The sequence below is a fragment of the Arachis hypogaea genome, chromosome 9, assembly GCF_003086295.3.
Source record: "Arachis hypogaea cultivar Tifrunner chromosome 9, arahy.Tifrunner.gnm2.J5K5, whole genome shotgun sequence".
Classification (NCBI taxonomy): domain Eukaryota; kingdom Viridiplantae; phylum Streptophyta; class Magnoliopsida; order Fabales; family Fabaceae; genus Arachis; species Arachis hypogaea.
The window spans coordinates 2,484,269-2,508,653 of NC_092044.1; the positions used below are offsets into that span (position 1 = coordinate 2,484,269).

The window sequence follows — 24,385 nt, forward strand, 5'->3', positions numbered from 1 at the left end:
TCTTTGTCTTTCTTTCTTCTAGTTTTATGCACAAAATCTTCCAAGTTTTATGCCACTTGAGGTATTTAAGACTTTGTGATCTAGATATAAAGACTATTCCTGATATAGCACATGTTCTCCATGTATATTTGTGCTCTTAGTTTATACACTCCTTACTGATTTCTTTTTCTTTTCTTTATGTTGTGTATTTGCATAATAGTAGTCAAGTTATTTTTCAATATTAGTAGAAGGACATGAAGGACAAAATCAATGTGACCAAAGATGGACTCTTTTTATTCTGTCTCAACTCCTTGCACATTTCAAGTTTACAGTATTCCAAAATTTTCACTCACTTAAAGTATTCAGTGTCAAGGAAAGAGCAATCAATGAAAGAGAAGAGATGAAAAGAAACTGTTATTAAGAGAGAGTTGTTAGTTAGTTGGTGGTAGTTTGGTTCAGTTGAAGCAGTTATACAAGTTGGTCTTAGCTGGAGGCTCACCTAATATGAATATAAAAAGGAAGATTAAGAATTCAATTGCTGATCTTTTGCCGCAATTCAGTTCTGATCCAATTCTCTCTCTCTTTTCTCTTATCCAAATTCTCAGTTTCTTACAAACCAACATATCTCTCAAATTGGAACCTAAAATTAGTTACATACAAATTAACTTCACCTAATTTTGCACTTCTTACATAACTCCAGTATTAATATAAAATGGAACTGAAATTCATTCTAATTCAGAATTTCAATTCTTATTGAGTTATAGTTAATCCGCATCAAACAAAAGTTCATGAACGTTACTTAATTGCAATTCTCTAGTATTCAATAATTGAAGTGTTTTGTTTTTGTGCCAATTTGAGTGCGTGGGACCTCCAAACGTTATCAATACACTCTGAAAATTATTGATTTGAGACACACTAATTTTTCAGTAAATTAAAGTAATCCAAAAAGACAAGCACAAAGCAACAAGCAATCATTTCTTTCTTTTGACTGGGCAGCAGGACAATAATTGAAAGCAATTATTGTGGAATGAGGAATCTCATTGAATAAAAGCACGTGAATAAATGGTAGAAAAGATGGTCAACTTATTTTTAGTGAAAACTCAGGTACAGTTAATTTCATGTGAAGTTGATAGCTGAGAGTCGTTAAATGATTTGACTAAATTTTTATTTAACGGTTCTCAATTATCAACTTCACATGAAATTGACTACACCTAAGTATCTACCCTTATTTTTTCTTGGAGTTTTCTTTCAACGCTGACTGCATTTTATTTGCATTACAGCATATGTATTGCGGGTCAAAGAACTCACAACATAAGAATGTTGATCATGGTTACTGTCTCACTGATATATAAGCTACAAAGAACAGGCTGCATTTGTTTTTCTAACATAGTTTGATGTTTTCTTTTTATCTGTCTATATATAATCTTTACCTGATTCAAAATTAGTTACTTATGAGTTAACTTGATCTAATTTTGCACTCTTACATAAGTACGTGCTAATATGAAATACAACAAAAACTTCAATTCTAATTCAGCCTAAAAAGTTCAATTCTTATCGATTTTTAGTTAATCGTATCAAACAAAACCTGACGAGGATTACTGAATTGCAAGTTACAACTCTAATACTCAATAATTGAAATGTTCATATGGCTAAAAGAAAAAGATATCAAAATACTGTGAATGAAAATTATTGATTTGAGACAAATTAAAGTAACAACACAAGGACAATAATTTCTTTCTTTTGTCTGGGCACGAGGACAATAATTGTAGGCAAGTATTGTGAAAATATCTGTTAAGAATAATGGTAGAAATTAAAAGATGGTCCACTCACTTTTCTTGGAGTTTTTTTCAACACCGAAACCATTTTGCATTACAAGACAGTTCCTATTCACAATTCATTTGTTTCCCTTTCTTCGACTGTTGCATTTCTGAAAATGGCCGAGGCCTTGCTTGGAGTTGTGCTGGAGAAATTGACCCCTTTGATCCTGAGAGAATTTGCAGCCTTCTTTGGAATCAAGGAAAAGGCTGAAGAGCTATCACGGACTTTAGAACTAATCAAAGCTGTTCTTGATGATGCTGAGGAGAAACAGTGGTCAAATCGTCCTCTGAAGGTGTGGCTGCAGCAGCTTAAAGATGCAATGTACGTGCTGGATGATATCCTTGATCAGTTGCCTACTGAATTCTCTCAACTTGGGTGCTTATCATCTTTGAATCCAAAGAACATGATCCATCAGTGTCATCTTCGGCACAAGTTGAATGAGATAATAGGGAGGCTGAATGGAATTGCTCAAGCTAGGAGCAACTTTGATCTGAGACAAGGTGTGAGGGGAAGGCCAGTAGATGAATGGCGCCAAACAAGCTCAACTATCGCCCTTCCTCAAGTGTACGGGAGAGATGAAGATAAAAAGCAAGTTGTGGAATTTCTTCTTAGCCCATCACGAATGTCTGAGTTCCTTTCCGTCTATCCCATTGTTGGCTTAGGTGGTCTTGGGAAAACAACACTTGTTCAGCTGGTTTACAACGATCCTGACATAGGTAACAACTTTGATTTGAAGATTTGGGTGTGTGTTTCTGAGAATTTCACTATCAAGAGTATTTTGCGTTCCATTTTAGAAGTTACCAAAAAGGATAAGTCTGAGGTCATGGATATAGAAGTAATGGAGGTCAAAGTAAAAGAATTGCTACAAAGTAAAAAGTATTTATTGGTTTTAGATGATGTCTGGAAAAGAAGCCAAGAAATGGAATTGGGATTAACCCAAGACAAGTGGGATAAGTTAAACTCCGTATTGTCTTGTGGATCTAAAGGCTCATCCATTTTAGTATCCACTCGCGATAAACAAGTTGCAACAATTATGGGAACATGCCAAGCTCATCATTTGGACCGTCTATCTGATGATGATTGTTGGTCGTTGTTTAAACTGCGCGCATTTGGAGCTGACAAAGAAGAGCGTGCAGAGCTTGTTGCAATAGGGAAGGAGATCGTCAAGAAATGCGGAGGATCACCTCTTGCAGCACTGGCATTAGGAGGTTTGATGCAATCCAGAAGCACGGAAATGGAATGGCTTGAAGTTCAGAAAAGTAAGCTTTGGAGTTTACCAGATGAGAATGATATTATGCGTGTCTTGAGATTAAGCTACTCTTCTTTAACGCCAACTCTAAAGCAGTGTTTTGCTTTCTGTGCCATATTTCCCAAAGATGCAGAAATCATGAAGCAAGAATTGATTTATCTTTGGATGGGTAATGGATTTATTTCATCCCGGCCGAACTTGGAGGTAGAAGAGGTTGGCAACATGGTTTGGAATGAATTATACCAAAAATCATTGTTCCAAGATGTGAGGAGTGATGATTCTTCTGGCAAGATTTATTTCAAGATGCATGATTTAGTCCATGATCTTGCTCAATCAATTTCAGAGCAAGAGTGTATATGCTTGGAGAAACAAAACCTTAACGATTCTTTAAGAAATTCCCGTCATATTCTTTTTCACCGCATTGATAAGAAACAATTTAAGGAGAGAGCCTTTGAGAAAGCTGAATCCTTGCGGACATTGTATCAACTGAATTCACATGAATTTCCCTTCAGTTCTACGTTGATTCCGACAAATCATTCTCTTAGGGTTTTGTGCATAAATGATAGAAAGACACCATCTTTAGGGAGTTTAACTTGCTTGAGGTATTTGGAACTTCGTCGTTTGGATATAAAGAGCTTGCCTGCTAGTATTTGCAATTTGCGCAGATTGGAAATCTTGAAACTAACACGGTTGTCTAAGCTTCGCCGTCTACCGAAACACTTGACTAGGATGCAAAATCTCCGACATCTTGTCATTCATGAATGTGATTCTCTAACTGGTATGTTTCCTGACGCTCACAAATTAAGCCATCTGAGAACACTAAGTGTATACATTGTGAAATCAAAGAAAGGGCATAGTTTGGCAGAATTACATCATTTGAATCTGGGAGGAGGGCTTAACATCAAAGGCCTAGAAAATGTTGGGAGTATATCTGAAGCTGAAGATGGCTACTTGAAGGGTAAACAAGACCTTCGAGAATTAAGCTTGTCATGGGGCAAAAGTGGTAAGAGTAAGAGCAAGTCGATTGTTGAAGCAGAAGAAGTACTTGAAGCGCTTCAACCTCACTCCACACTCAAGCTGTTGAAGATAGAAGGCTATGAGGGAATGCATTGGCCAACTTGGATGGAAAACAATTCTGACACCCACAATTTAGTTTCTCTTGGACTTGAGGATTGTGGAAAGTGCGGGCATCTTCCTCCAGTGGGAAAACTTCCATTTCTGAAGAAGCTTGTGGTAAGTGGCATGGATGATGTGCAGTACATTGAGGAAGATGAAAGTTATGATAATGTGGAAGCAAGCCGGTTCCCATCTTTGGAGGAATTGCGAGTGAAGAGATTGCGAAATGTGGAGCGGTTGATGAAACGGGAAACAACACACATGTTCCCCTCTCTTTCTACCATAGAAATCACCGATTGCCCTAAACTGCAATTGCCATGCCTTCCAAGTGTTAAGCACCTCACTATTTGGAATTGTAGCGATGAGCAACTGAAGTCAATCTCTAATCTCAACGGTCTTAACCAACTTCGTCTTTATATAAGTGAGGAAGTGTGGTGCTTCCCAGAAGGAATGATGAACAACATGACCTCTCTTGCAACTCTGCATATATATTCTTTCAGAGAATTGAAGGAACTGCCATCTGACATCACAAAACTCACTGCTCTATCTCATCTACGCATCAGTAACTGTGGTAAGCTGGAGTGTCTACCAGAACAAGGTTGGGAACGCTTATCTTCACTTCGACAATTGTCAATTATTGAGTGTAAGAGTTTGGGATCCTTGCCTGATGGTGTTCGCCACTTCACTTCAATCTTTGATTATTGACGGCTGCCCAGAGTTGGAAAAGCAGTGTAAGAAAGGAACAGGGAAGGATTGGCACAAGATAGCACATGTTCTCCATGTAAATTTAAAGTAATCATTGTATCTATTTATGTTGGTAGTGTTGAATTTGTGTCCTTCATTCATCTTATGCTAATTTGTCCATATTATTCAATTGTTATTACTCGCTAATTGTCCATATTATTCTTGGTTCTTCATATATTGATGGTACTGATAGAACTTGAGAAAGGATGCTCGAATCAAATTTGCACTAAGTTAAAATTTTAGATTCTGTTTTTGCGGAAGCTTAAGTTGCAGGAAATTATTTCATTTTGTCTCAGGTGCAGAACATATAAAGAGAAGGGAAGAGAAGAATCAAGCATGTATTTTGGTTCGGATTTTTAGTGCCTCCAACACAAACTACGATGAAATTTTCATTATAATCTAGATTACATTCATCAGTAAAAGTTCAAGTCATCGGTAGATCAGTAACAGCAGAGATGTGAGGCCTATCATTTAAATAAGACATTTCATATTCAAATAAAATATACAATAAATTTATTTCACACACATATTTAATATATAAAAAATTAGACATATTACATGCTAACGCATCACAAAGAATATTTACTTTTTAATTTTTGGTCGAAGGACTAAGGATCAATCGTGTCTATTCAATTAACAAATAATAAATGGAAGTAAATTTTAGAAAACAAATTACATGAGTGAGAATAATTTAAATATCTAATATTCCTTTTTCTTTAACTGAATATAAATTAAATGCTTATTTCTTTGAGAAGTACTTATATTGTGTATAGGATTTAGAAAAACAATCCCCTGATAGATAATAATCTCACACTTTACACTTTATAATCACGCTCATTTTATAATATAATTCAAATATTGATGAGTTTCTTCTCAATAATTTTGGAAAATGTGAGTGTTTGTGTTGCCTTTGCATGCCATGCATCCACCCTATTATCTCAGTGAAATAAATATTTTTCAAGAACTATGAAAGCTGTCTTTTTGGGCTACCGGATTGACTATATAAAAAGTACAAATTATATGATATAGAGAAGAATATGATATTAATTTGTAGAGATGTAAATTTCTCAAAATATATTCTCATTTCACTCCATCAACATTTAGAGCTTTTCCTCGTTCAAAAACTTCCTGACATAGTGCTACTCTGATCCTACCCAACCATACACCAATACCGAACCAGTTCCAATAGAAACCACCAAAATAACAAGCTTTCATACTATATTAAATTTGATTTGGAGAAAAAAATGAATGACTTGCTTCTCATTGAATCTGACGTTGGTTTATATATATAGACAGCTGGATGCATAAATAGTAACTTAACTAATTTTGAAAAATCTAACAAACTAACAAACTTGGTTGAACATCTAACTGATTTATTAATTGTACACCTGACATGATTTAGTGAATAAATATCATCCTAAAATTAACTTTTGACCCTAATAGTTTACAATAATACTAGAGAAATAATAATTAAATTTATCTTATTTAACATAATATTTATAATTTTATGTATATAATATTTATAATTATATATTTTTTATATTTAAAGTATTCTAATAATAAGCCAATGAGTTATAGTTCAAATAGCATAATCTCTTTATACTCTATGGAGGTCGCGAGTTTAAGTCTCCTAATTTTGGCAAAAAAAAATAATAATAATAATAATTAATAAATACAAAAAAATTAATTGTTTGAGTTAATTTTCTCTCCATAATATTATTCTATGCTGGTGGAATTTAATTTTGCTACTCTTAGTCCCACAACAGAGAAGAAAAGAAAAACTTTCTAAGAAGTTTCAACGGAATTTTTTACTGGAGGAGTTCACCAAGTAACTAATGTAATTTTGAACCTAATGGTTTGATTATAGTGAAAGATATCTCTTCTTTAATCCATGGTATCGATTCAAGTTTTGACTATGAAGTAATCAATATTGTTGCGTGAGTCTTATTTCTTATAGAATCTCTAATACTTGTAGTTCAAAATAGAAAAAAGAGTAATGTAACTTTGCGTATATTTGTTGTGTTGATGGAGTGAAGGATATGACGAAAAGATGCTTATTGTTTCATGGAGCTTCTCAAGGATCTGATTCTTAGTTTGAGCGAAGCTGTTCTACAATAATCCAGCTTCTTTTGTCTATTCTATTCCATTTTTGAGGCAGAGATTCCATTACATGCATCACCTATCTCAGCATTGTCTCTGATTTTCGTCTTCCTTTCTTTCTTTTTTTCTTCATTTGTTGCATTACAAGATAGTTCTTATTAACAATTCATTTGTTCCCTACAGCCATCTGCACTCATCAAATTAAAGCAATACCAATCTCTCATCTTTGTCTTCTTTTCTCTCTTTTTTTCTTCATTTGTTGCATTTCTGAAAATGGCTGAGACCTTGATTGAAATTGTGCTGAAGAACTTGATCACTTTGGTCCAGAGTGAATTTGCAGCCTTTTCTGGAATCAGGGAAAAGGCTGAAGAGCTAACACTCACTTTAGAATTGATCAAAGCTATTCTTGATGATGCTGAGGAGAAACAATGGTCAAATCGTCCTCTCAAGGTGTGGCTGCAGCAGCTTAAAAATGCAATGTACGTGATGGATGATATCCTTGATCAGTTGTCTACTCAATCCTCTCAACCTGGGTGCTTCTCATCTTTGAATCCAAAGGTGATTCATCAGCGTGAGCTTGGGAAGAAGTTGAATAAGATGATAGTGAGGTTGGATCGAATTGCTCAACGTAGGAGCAACTTTGATCTTAGACAAGTTGTGAGGAAAAGGTCAAGTGAAGTTGCTGAATGGCGCCAAACAAGCTCAACTATCGCCCTTCCTCAAGTGTACGGACGAGATGAAGATAAAAAGCAAGTTGTGGACTTTCTTCTTAGCCCATCACGAAGCTCTGAGTCCCTTTCCGTCTATCCCATTGTTGGATTAGGTGGTCTTGGGAAAACAACACTTGTTCAGCTGGTCTACAATAATCAACAAGTAGCCAACAATTTTGATTTGAAGATTTGGGTGTGTGTTTCTGAAAATTTCACTCTGGTGAGTATTTTGCGTTCCATTCTAAAAGCTATGGAAGTGGATAAGTCTGAGGTCATGAATTTAGAAGAAATGGAGAAAAAAGTGAAAGTGTTGCTACAAAGTAAAAGGTATTTGTTGGTTTTAGATGATGTCTGGAAAAGAAGCCAAGAAATGGAATTGGGATTAACCCAAGACAAATGGGATAAGTTAAGATCTGTATTGTCTTGTGGATCTAAAGGCTCCTCCATTTTAGTATCCACTCGCGATAAGGATGTTGCAACAATTATGGGAACATGCCAAGCTCATCATTTGGACCGTCTATCCGATGATGCTTGTTGGTCGTTGTTTAAACTGCGCGCATTTGGAGCTGACAAAGAAGAGCGTGCAGAGCTTGTAGCAATAGGCAAGGAGATCGTCAAGAAATGCGGAGGATCACCTCTTGCAGCACTGGCTTTAGGAGCTGTAATGCACTCAAGAAGTACAGAAAAAGAATGGCTTGAAGTTCAGAAAAGTGAGCTTTGGAGTTTACCAGATGAGAATGATATCATGCCTGTCTTGAGATTAAGCTACTCTTCTTTAACGCCAACTCTAAAGCAGTGTTTTGCTTTCTGTGCCGTATTTCCCAAAGATACAGAAATCGAGAAGCAAGAATTGATTTATCTTTGGATGGGTAATGGATTTATTTCATCCCGGCCAAACTTGGAGGCAGAGGAGGTTGGCAACATGGTTTGGAATGAATTATACCAAAAATCATTCTTCCAAGATGTGAGGAGTGAAGATTTTTCTGGCAATATTTATTTCAAGATGCATGATTTAGTCCATGATCTTGCTCAATCAATTTCAGAGCAAGAGTGTATATGCTTGGAGAAACAAAACCTTAATGATTCTTCAAGAAACCCCCATCATATTGTTTTCCACGACATTGATAAAGAACAATTCAAGAAGAGAGCCTTTGAGCAAGCTGAATCCTTGCGGACATTGTATCACCATCAACTTAATTCAGATGAATTTCCCTCCGTTTCTAGATTGATTCCAACAAATCATTCTCTTCGGGTTTTGTCCATATATGGTAGAAAGATACCATCATTTGGGAGTTTAAGTTGCTTGAGGTATTTGGAACTTTGTTATTTGGATATAAAGAGCTTGCCTGCTAGTATTTGCAATTTGCGTAGATTGAAAATCTTGAAACTAAAAGATCTGTGGAGTCTTCGCCGTCTACCGAAACACTTGACAAGGGTGCAAAATCTCCGACATCTTATCATTGATGAATGTGGTTCTCTATCTCGTATGTTTCCTGAGGCTCACAAATTATGTGATCTGAGAACACTAAGTGTATACATTGTGAAATCAGAGAAAGGGCATAGTTTGGTAGAGCTACATGGTTTGAATCTGGGAGGAAAGCTACGCATTGAAGGCCTAGGAAATGTTGGGAGTATATCAGAAGCTGAAGATGCAAATTTGAAGCGTAAACAAGACCTCACAGAATTAAGCTTGTCATGGGACAAGAGGAAGTCGGTAGTGGGAGCAGAAGAAGTACTTGAAGCGCTTCAACCTCACTCCACACTCAAGCTGTTGACGATAGAATACTATGAGGGATTACATTGGCCAACTTGGATGCAAAACAATTCTGCTACCCACAATTTAGTTTCTCTTCGACTTGAGTATTGTGGATATTGCCGGCATCTTCCTCCATTGGGAAAACTTCCATTTCTGAAGAAGCTTGTGGTAATTTGCATGAAGGATGTGCAGTACATTGAGGAAGATGAAAGTTATGATGGTTTTGAAGCAAAGGCATTCCCATCTTTGGAGGAATTGGAAGTGTCCAACTTGCCAAACATGGAGCGGTTGTTGAAACGGGAAACAACACACATGTTCCCCTCTCTTTCTAAATTAGAAATCACCGATTGCCCTAAACTGCAATTGCCGTGCCTTCCAAGTGTTAAGGACCTCACCGTTTTGTATTGTAGCAATGAGCAACTGAAGTCAATCTCTAATCTCAACGCTCTTAACCAACTTCATCTTTTTCAAAGTGATCAAGTGTCGTGCTTCCCAGAGGGAATGATGAACAACATGACCTCTCTTGCAACTCTGCTGATAGTATCTTTCAGTGAATTGAAGGAACTGCCATCTGACATCACAAAACTCACTGCTTTGTCTCATCTAACCATCAGTAACTGTGGAAAGCTGGAGTGTTTACCAGAACAGGATTGGGAAGGCTTATCTTCACTTCGAAAACTGTCAATTGATAACTGTAAGTGTTTGGGATCCTTGCCTAATGGTGTCCGGTACATAACTTCACTTGAATATTTGAGTATTAGTGGCTGCCCAATGTTGAAAGAGCGGTGTAAGAAAGGAACAGGGGAGGATTGGCACAAGATAGCACATGTTCCCCATGTATATTTAATTTAATGTATTCTTAGTTTATACACTGTTTATTCATTATTTTCTTTTCATTTTGTTGTGTATTTGCATAATCATGCTTTCAACTTTCAATATCTTGTATTGTATTTTAAGTTAGTTTAAAATACGCAGGATTTTAATTTTTCATATGGCAGTAGATTTTAGATTTGATGATGATAGGCTTTTTATCCAATTTCAAGTTTCAACTTATATATTCATTTATCGTTTAGCCATTAGCACCCTCTATTTTCCTTAAGCCACAAAAATGAGTATCTATTATCTTGCCCAAAATAAATTATCAAATCATAGAAATTGAAATTGGCCCATTTAGTAGTTCTTAATTTGTGATTTTGTATCCTTGATTGATCTGATACTAATTTGTTGTTCTATGGAAGACTTCAAAAATAATGATTTTTTAATTTCAAATTTTCATTATTATTACTCGCTAATTGTCCATATTATTTTTTATGCTTCGTATATAGTTCAATTCCTACTATAATTAAGTCAGTAACAAGTCAAGTCATTCTTAGCATGTACAAATGGAATTACAAGTCATTCACAGCAGTGCTATATATAAATGTTCTCTTCAATTTTATAATTTCTCTCTTTTTTTTATTCTGTCCATTGAAGCCACAACTGAATTGTCCCTTCTTTTTTATGCATATTAACATTATGATTTATTAATAATACAAGAGAATCACTTCTTTTAAATCTGGAATTTCAACAAGCTATGGATATTTTGATTAATTTTTCTTATCCTACCAAACAAAGAAATTCAACCCATCTGATACTTAGATATATTACATGCTAACGCATCATTAAGAATATTTACTTTCTAATTTTTGGTCGAAAGATTAAGCATCAATTGTGCACTCAGTTAACAAATAATTTTTAAAGAATATGAGAATAGCCATGCTCTCTAAAACTCAAACTTTATTCTTTCAATTTTAATTTCTTATTATCATTCTTCAATTTAGTGTGTGCTTGTGAAGAGATCAGAGTTAGGAAACTCTATGTAATGAATACACTCAGATATCACTTGCGTGCAATAATCATTCATTATTCTTCAATATAATAGACTTTCATTAAAAACAAAATGGATGAGAATAACTTAAATATATAATATTTCTCCTTTTATTTAATTGAATATAAGTGCTTATTTATTTGAAAAATAACTTATATTCTTGTGTATAGAATTTAATAAAATAATCCCCTGATAAATAATAACCTCACACTTCCACACTTTATAATCACGCTTGTCTTATAATACAATTCAAATATTGAATTTCTTCTAAATAATTAGGGTGTACATGAGCCGGGTCACATCAAGTTTGGTCTAACTCAGATCCGACTCGAAATATAGACCGGGCTTAACTTTTAGATCCTAATTCGATCCTAAACCTAATGAAACCTACGTACTTTCGGGTCGAGTGAAAACCGGATCTTTAGCATGTAAAAATTACCTAATTTCGCTCCAACCATTATTTCACAATTCACATAGTAAAATTCACTTAAAAAATATAATAAGAACTAACCCTTCTCTAAAATTAAAGCATAACCATAATCAATACTAATATTGTCTAATAACACTAAATATTTAAATCAATACAAATAACACAATATTATGCATTAGTCTAAAATCTTATACATTTTAAACATAAAACATTAACTTATAATCTTATAATGACTAATAACACAAAATATTAAGGTTTACAATATTTAAATTCTACATAAGAATAGCCATCATCCATCACTAATAACACAAAATATTAATTGTGTATGATGACCGAGCCACTGGACCGAGTTCGAATGACCCGAACTATAGTCCAGACCTGACCCGAAATAATGACCAGGTCTATTTTTGAGACCCTTACCCGATCCTAGACCCGATAAAATCACACTAAATTAGCTCCTAAAATATTTGGGATCGGAACGAATCTTCGAGTCAGACCGGATCATGTACACCCCTATAAATAATTAATAGGACAAACATTTATGGGAGCATGTACAAGAGGAATCTCTGCAATCTGCACCAGCTGTGAAACCATATTTGTTGATGCATTCTAGGGTACAATAATAGGAGTTTCCATCTTTGCAACTTTCGTCATACCAAACATCTTCACACCTCTTATCTCCAATCACTTGAATTGTCATCAACACCCCTACATAATATCAATATATTTTATATTTCAATAGAACATGGAAATGATTATATATTCCAATAGGGGAAAAAAGTTAAAGATACTAATAAAGTAATGATGAACCTGAAACCAAAAGAAGAAGAAACAATTTTTTTGCTATAGTTAATTTAGCCATCTTTCTATGATAAGTGCAGTGTGAGCAACTCCAAGGAAATGAAGGGGCTATATATAATTGGAAATTTGTTTTAATAAATAAAAAGATTTGAAAGTTTGTGTTTGATGTTAAACAAAATTTAGATATTAAATCAAAATTAAATTATTTAGTTCAAAACGATATTTCTATTATTTAATATTTGATATATATACTTATTAACTAGATTGGTGGTATGTTAATAAAATTATTATAATTTCAAAATAATTAACTTTTTCTTAACTTATAAGAAATATTTTTCATTTTAAAAATAATATTAGCCTATTTTCATTTCTTACGGCAACTTGTTATTAATTGAAAATGATCATCATTAACAATTTAGTCATATATAGTGTTAAAGTATAGTCCAAATTAAACTCCAAACAGCATAAATATTTGTTAAGTCATTAATTTTTAAATATGTATAATTCTTTCAAAAGTGACTTACATAATTTTGAAACATTAATAAAAATATGAGTGAAGTGGTATTATGAAAAGTCAGTAAATGAATATTATGAAAAATTAAGAGTAATCAAGTTAGTGAGTGGAAGGAGATAATATTTTTGAAAGATTATTAAAATTACAAATCGCTTGGTATTTATGAAAAGTTAGTGAATGTACGTATTACGACTTGAAAAGTTAAAAATAATACTATAATTAAGTTAGTGGTGCCAAGTGAATGAGAAGGGATAATTAATTGAATATATATTATTGAATCTTATCTTAAACGGATAAGCAATGTGAATTTTTCAAATGATCTCATAATTTTGAAATAATGCTTCATTTTAAACAGGTTAAATTACACCATTAGTTCATATACTTTTATAGAAATTATAAATTGATCTCTACACTTTAAAATTTTATAATTAGATCTTTAAATAAAATTAAATTTTGTAATTTAATCCCCATCGTTCAAACAATATTTAATTTAACAGAATATTCGATAAATATTCACTATTTTAAACATGTGACTTACACGTGTTTGATAGTAAAGACTACTTTATAATTTTAGTGAGAATATAAAAACCAACTGTATAATTTAATCGACTAAAACCCCAAAGTGGTCCCTGAGATTGGGCGAGTTACCCATAATTGTCCTTGACTTTCAAAATTCCCTAACAGCATCCCTCACATTCATCTCCGGGACCCATAGTTGCCCTTCGACCCTTTCCAACGCTCAGTCAGCAAACGGAGGGATGATCTGGCACCTCCAATGCCACGCTGGAGCCAGCAACGGCTAGCTGATGTGGCAAATCTGAATTTTGTACCCAATCTGGTCCTTGATCCCATTAAAACCCTAAAAGCTAAGATCATCCTCTTCATTGCCTAAGCTTCAAACTGCTGCTGCTAATTCCTTCTCAAATCATCCTCTTCATCGCCTCCAACTCCAGGTAATAACACATACAGATCATATGCCTTCCATTTCGATCTGCCATTTCTTTGTTTTCTGATTGCTAGCCGTTGCTACCATAATACGAATGTAACTTGGCTAAATTTCAGTTTCCTCTAAAACTGTAATTACTCAATACTCAAAACTATAAGTTGCCGCTGCTTTTGTCAGTTTGCAATTGTTTGATGTATCATTGCATTGTGTTACTTACTGTAGACATGTGCTGCAAATGCAAATGAAAAAGGTGACAAGGCTTCCTTGATTCCTCACTCCAGACGGCCTGCACTCCCCCTCTCTGCAAATACCCCCATAGTCATTAGATGCCGCATTATCTTCTTTCGCAAAGACGGATGGTCCTTCCACATCCACTTACTTCAAGGACCCTCTCTCTTAATGGTAAAGATTCATTCTCTCCATTGTCAAAGGTTGCCCACTCACTACCGGTTACTCCAATCGCATCTTTGGGTCAAGAAAGTGTACATGGCAGACATCTGGGATGTGCTTCTGATTTAAATGTATGTCTCTTTTCTTCAATCAAGGCAACTATTTTCATACAACGCTAAAAGCTAAGAATCGTTATTACCTGGAGCTGGAGGCGATGAAGAGGATGATCTGAGAAGAAATCAGCAGCAGCAGTTTGAAGCTCAGGCGATGAAGAGTATGATCTTAGCTTTTAGGGTTTTAATGAGACCAGGGACCAGATTGGGTACAAAATTCAGATTTGCTATATCAGCTAGCTGTTGCTGGCTCCAGCGTGGCATTGGAGGTGCCAGATCATCCCTCCGTTTGCTGATTGTGCGCCAGAAAGGGTCAAAGGGCAACTATGGGTCCCGGAGCTGAATGTGAGGGATGCTGTTAGGGAATTTTGAAAGTCAAAGACAATTATGGGTAACTCGTCCAATCTCAAGGACTATTTTGGGGTTTTAGTCAATTTAATCATTTAAAAATAACTAAAAACTCCCTAGACTATCTTTTGGCATTGAAAACGAGCTGAGATGATTGTTTACCTACTGAAAACGAGCAAAAATATGGTGGTAAATCCACTGAGATTTGCTTACCAGAGATACATCGACCAATCTAGGGAATGGTCGTACCTGTAAGATAAAGGTCGCTTACAGAGGTTATCGATACATACATTGGCTAGAGAGAGACTCACCTGTAAGACCGAGGTTGCTTACAGAGGTTATGTTTGCATACATCGGCTCAAGAGAGTCGCACCTGTAAGACAGAGGTTGCTTACAAAGGTTATGGCATTGAAAACCAAACTCAGACAAAGGTTGCTGAGTTACATCAAGAGCAGGTCGAAACCGACAGATGAACTCATTACCTGCACTAGGGATAAACATACATCATGATTGTTTGACCATATCTTTTATGAATTCTGTTTTCTGTGATTGTGTATGTGTTGTATTCGTTTTCTCTTTATGTTCTTTAGTTATTGTGTTTGATGCGTGATTCAGTTGCTGCTGCTGACTGGGTATAGTATTAAAACAGACTTAACTAACCATCTCGACCATACTAAGAACTTTCCAATTCTTACCCCTGCGCTTCCTCTTCAGATGGAAACAGGAACTCTAGTTAAGATTACCCCTATATATACGAGGACCCAGCAAAAGATATGAAGGTGATAAAGATCTCGTCTTTTGGTTGCAATGATCGATCAGAGACAGTAAGAGTTGGTAGCGTGTTTTGGGTGGCGCCTTCATTTTAGCGTAGGAATTTTGATTTAGTCTCTCACTTTTGGATAGATCAACCGAGAGATTAGGAACTCTAAATACTGGCTAGGCTAGTTTCGGGTGCTAGCTTAGGGGCTTCTTATATGGACCAGGCCTGGAGTGTTAATTATTGATGGTTTATTAGTGGCTAAGAGAAGAGGGGGTTGAATCTTAGCCCCTCTTTTTACTTAGTAACTCTTGTTGTCCTTCAGAACGGAGATATTTCTTGTTTTTGTCTCGTGCCTAGCCGAGAGACTTTTTCGTTTTGTCTCGTGACTATCCAGGAGATATTTTTCAGTTTTATCTCCTATGCAGCAGAATCAGAAATGGAGTAGAAGAGAGAGAAAATTACACCAAGATATATCCTGGTTCAGCTGCTAAGTGCAATGCAGCCTACATCCAGTCTCCATCACAACAATGATGAAATTTCACTATAATCATTTTCGATTACAGACACCAATTCTCCCTAGGAACTACCCTTCCTATCTAGGATAAGTCCAGAATCTATTCCCAAAACTGAACTTGACTTGGTAACCCACCAAGCTTTCAATTGCAAAGTGCTAACCCAACTTGCAAGAGAATTCCCACAGAACTATGATACACAACACAGATGTACAAAGGACTTCTAAGGACATTTATGGCTTTTTCTTTTAATTTTGTGCACCCTGCCTTTTTCTGCTCTATGGCTTTTTCTTACAAACCTCCCTTTTTGCCTTTTTCCATGAGACTCAAGACAGACAAAATTAAACAGAAAAATACAAAATAGAAAACATTGAAGGAGAAGAACTTCTGTTAGCTTAGGTAGCTATGTGAACACTGTGCTTTCACTCTTTTCCTTGCTTCAAGCCCGGGTTGTTCTCCCTTATTTATAGAAGGGGAAGCCTCCACGGTTGAAACTGCTGAACCAAGCTAAATTTCTTCTTCTTCAACCCAAAACCGATTCGGCCAGAGAGAGAGAGAGAGGAGAGATAACCGAATGTAAACCTCAACATGCAATTACCTCTGTGTCTTTCCTTTACACCAAGCTTCACCAATCCGAGCCATCCATCTTGACTTGCACTCCAAGAAGAATCCCTAGCCCTTAATGAGTTCTTGATGATGACAGCTTCTTCTGTTCTAACTTCTGCATCTTCTCCACGTAGCTACAGTAGCTACCTCCTATGGCAGTTGATCAAAAGTTGAGACAAGTCATCCCTTAAGGATCTTCTTCCTCTGACCGAGATCTTCTTCCATTTTTGGTATGGAGAGCATGAGCTTACTTCAACAAATCTTACCTCCTTTGGTGAAGATCTCAGCCTCAGCATACTTTTTGTTTTCTTTTTCTTGCCATCATTACAATGGTCTTGTTACTTGCTTCTTCTTTTCTACGGTAGCTTGCCATAGCTTCCATGTTTTTCTGAGAAGTGACCGAGAATGAAAAGAGAGTAAAAAGAGAAACTAAAATTGCTTTCAATGAAACTAAGAGAGAGAATGAAAGTGAATTAAGTTTCCACTTCATTTGTTTGATGAGTAACGTGTAGCATCATTAAAGCCATCAAATCACTTTTCTCTTCCTCTTGCATATTTCCAATGCAAGTAAATTCAAGTTAATTGAATTTGAAATCCATCACAAATTGAAAGTGGAATCCGTTGGAAGCATGGAATTTTGCTTTCTTTCAATATTGGTTTCGGATCAAGCTTTGGTCTTAGTAGCAAAGATTTCAATTGGGCTTATATCATAATTTTTGGTCCAAATAACATAACCATGATTTCAACCACCATAATCACAACAATTTTATATCAAGGCTGAGAAAAATATTCCAATGGGCTTGTTATATTTCGGCCCAATCGCAAAAATCCGCATAGCAAAATTATTTAATTAGCACATATGAATTAAAATCAAATTGATAATTTTGCAACTAATTATTTTAATAATGTTTAATCATTATCAATTTAAATTAGAGTTTCCAAACTCATCAATTATGTATATAGTAGTAAGATATGAAGGGTTGTACGCTAACTTATGTATATATGGTAGTACCTTTATATATATGTATGATCTATAGTATATGTTATGTTTATATATAATGTTGGCCTTGTGTATGCTTTATTTGATTCTTTATTGTGTTTTGTGTATGTTTAATCAGCTGTCATCGCAAATCTTTTTATAAAGTAAAAGTTTTTCCAAAAATTCAATAGTGTGCTAATTCGATTACAGGCTTAATAGTAAATAGTTAAAGTTTTGGATAAGCAAGTTGGTGACACTCAGTTTCCAGTATGATCATGACGTACTGGGAATTGAGTCGTGACATCTTCCATCTTTGGCCACTGCGCGTTCGGGTTCCAAGCTCACGGAGCAGATTTGCAACCTCACCTAGCCAAAGTTGTCGTTGCATGGCTGCTCCGTCATCGGATTTCCTTCCCTGCCTCCATGTGCCGCCGTCGACTCTCTCCACCCCGTAAATGTGCTGGATGTTTAATTTACTAGGTATATAGATGGTTATTTTAATTCTTAATTGGATGACTATTTTATTTGATTCAGTTTAAGTATATACAATTAACAAATGTTAGATGATCATTTCATTAAGTAGTCGAATAATTATTTTAATAACTACGTGAATAGTTATTTGATGACAATCCTGTAACAGTAATGAGGGAGGGGGTTACAGAGGTGGACGATAATGGCCAGTGAAGATGCTTCTAACGTCGAAGAAGTAGAATGATTGATAAAGGTGAAAATAGCATACGGTTTGAAGGATGAGGATGTTTAGATAAATTCTTTTAATAAATTAGAGTTAGAATAATTAATTTTTTAAAAAAATTGTTTGAATTTTTTGGCTTAAGTAATTTTAATCTTTTTTATATTAAACCAAATTTAGAATCCATTATTTACATTATTAAAATTTTTCGTTGTCTTTTTAGCGGAAGTGTTTATTTTAGTTCTTTCTGCTCTCTGCTTGCCTTTTTGGGTGCACTTGCTGCATTAATTCTCGTTGCTCTTCAAACATGGTATACCATGCATCCTAAAAAATAGTTATCGCATTTAAATAATAAGAGTCTGTGTAATGTGAGTGTGACCCACGGATCATTGGTTTGCATCTAAATTTCTTAGACAAAAAAAAGAGTGTGTACCTCGAAATGCTTTCTATTATTTGTATGTTTTGTAATGCATTATTTGATTACTTATGAATTATGATTGTAATGGGAAAACATGTTTGCTAATTCTTCTATTACTGTGTTGTTTAGTATTAACTCGTTGACTCCAAACATGTTTGCTAACTCTTCTATTCTTCTATCACTTGGGCTAACATATATTGTTCATTTAATTTTTACTTTTAGCTAACCACCGATAAACTTTAAGTTGTTTAGTATTCGATTTATATTACAAGTTATAATTTAATATATACCATTGTATATGCACCTATCAGTGTGATCAATCTATGCTATTAATCTATATACTCCATACTCCATGAATCAAGATACTGAAAATTGAAAAGTTTACATTAAATCAAAACAATGAGTTAAACACGTAAAACATGAATTTATAATATAATTTAAATTGTAAAATTTTTTTATCTAATAAATTTTTTTAAAATAAATTAATTTATTTAAAATTGTACTATCAAAATATTTAAAAAAAAATTGAAATTTTTGCTATCTTAGTAGAAATCAGCCATCACAAATATAAATATGTATATAAAGAATTAATGAAAATTGGAGGAAAGAAAGGCCTATACTCATACCCATTCCCCTAATTAATCAATAACATAATGTGTCCAATTAGATATGAGTTCGTAAGAAGTTAAAAAACAAAGAGCTGGTGAGAAATAAACTATAAGGAATGTTATGGAGTCGGTAAATTTTGTAATTTGTAGTAATTAATTAATTATTATTGATATTTTTAATAGTATAAAATTTCATCTAATGATATAGAATTATTTTTTTTTATTATTTAAATGCTAATTAGATTTTAATAAAAGTGTTCCTCTTTTAGAGTTTCTCATCAACTATTTTTCATTTTTTTTAAGTAAACTCGGAATTTCACTCGGCTCTCTGGTTCTTATCAACAAAAAATAATCATTATACAATAACAAATTAACAATTTAAGTATAGATTGTCTCTCTTATTCATATATATAATTAAAGGAGGGAAGGAATCAAATTATTTTATCCAAAACGTGTTGCTCACTTGCTCCACGAGTCCATGACAACGGCAATAAGGATTAAATAAACTACCACTTGGCGAGACAGTTCATTGTTTTGTTTTTTTAATCAATAAGAATAAGGAAAGTCTACGGCTGTTTAACCTAACAAATAATCTACTCAATTGCAAATTTATTATGTAACGTTCGGTCTTGAACGAGGGAATTATTAATTTCAACCTAAGAAGAAAAATCAAACAATGCACTTACAAGTTACAACGAAGTTTTATGGGGGGGAGTTTGCTGAGTCACAGCTTGAGAGCATCCCCAAAAGTTCTCAACTGCTTGGGTTTTTCAAAACATTAAGCTTTTTATCACATTAGTGTCCAAACACCATATTATATGGTGATATATGAGTCAAGAGTGTATTTAAAAAATATATGTCATCTCAATAAATTATAAAAATAGGGAATGATAAAATTATTGAAATAGCTACAATAATAGACATATATCAAAATCAATAATTATGGAAAGATAAATTGAAAATTTATTTTGCGAAAATGTTTAGTAAAAAAAATTAGTAAAAAAAGTCATTAATAGCGTGTTCCACTTGAATACTACTGTTGTGGGGCTTATTATTATTATTATTATTATTATTATTATTATTATTATTATTATTGTAAAAAAAATTTAAAATTATAGAAAGAGTTAAAAATTAGTTTAATTACTCTGCAGATCCTATAGTTTCATCGAATTTTTAATTAGGTCTCTGTATTTTTTTTCAATTATGTCTCTATACATTTTTTTTTTCAATTTAGTCCTTGTTAACGTTAAACGTAAAAAAATATTAGTGAATTGTGAAATTACTTGTATACCCTTAGGAACCCAATTAAAAAGAAAAAAAAGTATAGGGACCTAATTAAAAATTCGATGAAACTGTAAATATTTAATGAAAGATATTCCTATAATCCCTATTCAATAATTCTACGGCATGAAAGATATTTCTATAATCCTTTTTATTTTGTTATTATCATTTTTTTGCTTATTTATATACAAATTATACCAAAAATACCTTCTCTTTTTTTTACTTTCAAAATACCTTTATCTTAAGAACATAAAAAAAAAAGAATTGATAAAATGAAATAAAAATAGCAGTATAAAATTCAATTTTCATCATTCAAGTATTTATTATGATCATGTAACATTTTATATTTGTGTGGATTCATAGAATATAGTTTGTGTCTTTATCATATCATGGTACACCATAAAAAATCACAAGGCTATGTAATTTGTGTTATTGAAATTTGAAATCTAAAAACAAAAATCTTAGAAAACATAATTTCAGTGTAATACAAATAATCTAAAAATCAGTTCCTGTGTTGCAGCCTCTCACAACCAGCATAAGGATTAACAATAAAGAGCAGACTTGAGTTCATCAAGTGTCTCAATAAGATAGTTTTTTTCACCAAAAACTTCAATCAAAGCATGGTAGTCTGCTTTCGAAACAAAGAAAGTCGGAACAAGATCATCTTTGTGAGGTCTATTCATCTCTTTGGGAATTCTCCGGTCACCACCATATACACCTCCATTGTTGAAAACAATCACTACCATAGATAACTGATACTGAACTAATGTCTGAATTGAAAAAATGATAAGATATATAAGGTAACAGTCCAGAATTTTCGCTCCACATTCCTGGATTAAACCATTACAAACATATTGGCGTATAGTAATTACACAGCTTATGTAATCCTCTCTGTCACAAAACTACTAGCGAGTTCATGGAAGATCCTAATTCAAAACAAATGGCAATAAAAATTTCATAAAGATGATAAAAATATAACTAAAAATAAGGACTTCAATCCACGTAACACAATGGAAGGACAATTAAATAGATAAACATAAGCATGGGTTTAGTAGTATCTACCTTAACTTCAATGGCACTAAATTCAAATCTAAAATCCCCTTTAACTGCAGCAACAAGTCAATGGGGACAAGCCACTGTAGCTGCAATGCAATAACTGAGGCCAACCCCTATGATCCTCCAAGTCCCTGCATCCAATCTAGATTTAGGCTTTGTCTGAGCCAACACAGCCCTACCTACATCCATGGTGTTTGCACCGTCGGACACCATTATTGGAGCCGGCTTCTGACTCCAAGAATTGCATTCTTATGATTCTCATTGGCATCAAGAAATTGAATGGCAGAACATCCTTAGCAATCCAAGCCTTCTTCTTCGCCGCATTATCCTTAGACTTCTTCCATATAGCTTCCACCCAAGGTGGTTCCTAGCCAAACAAAATAGATCATCCTTAATCTCCTTATTCAGAGTCTCCACAACTGTTTTCGTATTACCAACTAAACTCAAATGGGGTTTTCTCAACTCAATCTTTTCCTCAATAATATATATATATATATATTGTAAACCTTAAACCATTACATAAAAAAAATCAGAAATCAATTCAAAAAATAAGTATTCAAAAATCGATACCTATTTTGGTAGATCGAATTGTTTAAAAAAATAACTAGAATTGTTTAGAAAAACTGATTTTTATATAGTTCTTCCAAAAAAAGAACCAATTTGACTGACAAAAATTTAAAAGTAAGTATATTGATGGTATGAATTTTTTCTATATTCAGGCTAGAACAAGCAATACATATTTTTTCAAGTATCAACAAAAAGACAAGACACAAACAGTTCAAAATTTTTTCTACACATTTCTGGATTAACACTATGCCTCATGATATGTTATGCTGTTTTATAACAAACTTTTAATAAAAGAAATTTTTTTTACATATCTTATAGTCCTTCAAGTTTATAATTGATGAAAAAAATTCACAAAAACGTCTTGAAAATACAGTAGTAAGCTTACAAGTAAACTAACTTACATTCTGAGAATTAGTATCACTTTCTTCACTACTACCTTCACTTGCTATAAGTTCATAATCTAACCTCAATGAAGTTAACAATGATATTCAGGTCAGATTTAGTATTTTTCAGAGCTGACAGTGCTTCTAAAATCATTGCATTGTACCTGAGGAGAAGAAAAACAAAAATAACCAAGTATCAGAACAATTCAAAATTAACAAAATACCTTTCTTATTTTATTGAGGCATACAACAGTTTTAACCAGAATTACAATCTTAATCCACATCATTTAATTTCAATAATCCATATAAAATTAGTGACATCAATTTGCATACCGCAGAGGATTCTTAGCATCTTCGTCATTTTGAGAGGAATTACCCACAGCAACAGAAGGATCAGGTTGATGAATCATAGTGGTGACAAGGGTAGCATCTTCCCCAGAAACAACAATGGCATTACCAACCGCAACTGGGGTAGCAGCAGTGCCCCAGCCTTATTCTAGGAATCCTAGACTTTTCTTTAGATCCTTGAGTGCCATTACTAACGCTTAAATTTCGCTACTTATCCTGAATTACCACAAAAGAAAAAAAAATTAAAAATTCTAAACCTTTGACTCAGTTTTTTCACATTCCAATTTCACCATTTATCCAGAAAACGAAATATATGAAGGGGAATTAGGCACATTGCAGTTAATTTAAAACCCTAAATTGAGATAAGACGCAAAATTGAAAAGGCTAATTAGGAGAATTTTGCACCTTGAGGTCGATGTTGGAACGTGAAGTGAGAAAGGGTACGAATTGGGAATCTTTGAGAATCTGCTTCTTCTTATTACCCATTTTTAATTTCGTTCTTCTTTCTTTCTTGAATTCTTCAATTCAATGAATTCAGTTTAAGAGAAATTGAAGAGCTTCCTCCAAAGCTGTAGAGGTAATTAAGACTTCGATAGTGACGTCTGTGTTATGGAGTTGCCACTAACAGCAGAGCAGTGCAGCACAGCACAGACCAAGGACGACGGACGACGATGGATGCTCACGCCGCCAAGGACGATGACAACGCAGATGGACGACGACACCAGCGAATAGAGGAGAAACGCCACTGATTTCAGAGAATAAGCGCTGGCTAGGGTAGTTTTGGAATTTTAAAAAATTGGAAGTGAGTTCAGTTTGCTTTTTTAACCCAATTTTAAGAATATTCGATTTTTTAACAGAATATTATGTTATCTCAAACGATTTTGTCACAGCAGGGACTAAATTGAAAAAAAATTAGTCGTCTAGGGATCCAATTGAAAAGAAAAAAAATAAAAAGACCTAATTAAAAATTTGGTGAAACTATAGGATTTACAGAGTAATTAAACCTTAAAAATTTAATGGATCCGATCTTTTTATTTTACTATACCCCTCCTTGTAATTAATAATTGAATATCCAATTGCATTCTTTTCTTTTTTTTTTTTGTATGATGAGAACTAAATATCGGTTTAAAAAATTCACATATTTAAAGTTTAAGATTCGCTGTAACTCTAAATCGGGATTTAATAGTCTTTAAAATTTAATAAAATTTGTCACAAAATTTTAAATCAATAACCAAGAGTTTAATCTCAAATCATTCTTCTTAAAAATCACAATAGAGTACTTAATTATTAGCTAT

The 24,385-nt window shown here is 33.9% G+C and overlaps 2 protein-coding genes, 1 long non-coding RNA gene and 1 pseudogene across 3 annotated transcripts; 2 read left to right on the forward strand and 2 right to left on the reverse strand.

The window, feature by feature from the left end:
• The first annotated feature begins 1,912 nt into the window (after positions 1-1,912).
• On the forward strand, positions 1,913-4,867 carry LOC112709876 (putative disease resistance protein RGA3). The gene has a single exon (XM_025761862.3). The coding sequence runs from the start codon at positions 1,913-1,915 to the stop codon at positions 4,865-4,867; it is 2,955 nt and encodes a 984-aa protein (XP_025617647.1).
• A 2,412-nt stretch (positions 4,868-7,279) lies between these two features.
• On the forward strand, positions 7,280-10,324 carry LOC112709877 (putative disease resistance protein RGA4). Its single transcript, XM_025761863.3, has one exon. It carries the CDS (start codon positions 7,280-7,282, stop codon positions 10,322-10,324), a length of 3,045 nt encoding a protein of 1,014 aa, XP_025617648.1.
• Positions 10,325-11,911: 1,587 nt separating this feature from the next.
• Positions 11,912-12,743, reverse strand: LOC112712850 (uncharacterized). The gene is made up of 2 exons (XR_003157929.2): positions 12,580-12,743; positions 11,912-12,477 (listed from the first exon to the last, which is right to left on the reverse strand). It is a non-coding gene; the product is annotated as an uncharacterized lncRNA (long non-coding RNA).
• An 8,535-nt stretch (positions 12,744-21,278) lies between these two features.
• Positions 21,279-23,152, reverse strand: LOC112712772 (2-hydroxyacyl-CoA lyase-like; annotated as a pseudogene).
• Between the last annotated feature and the right edge of the window lie 1,233 nt (positions 23,153-24,385).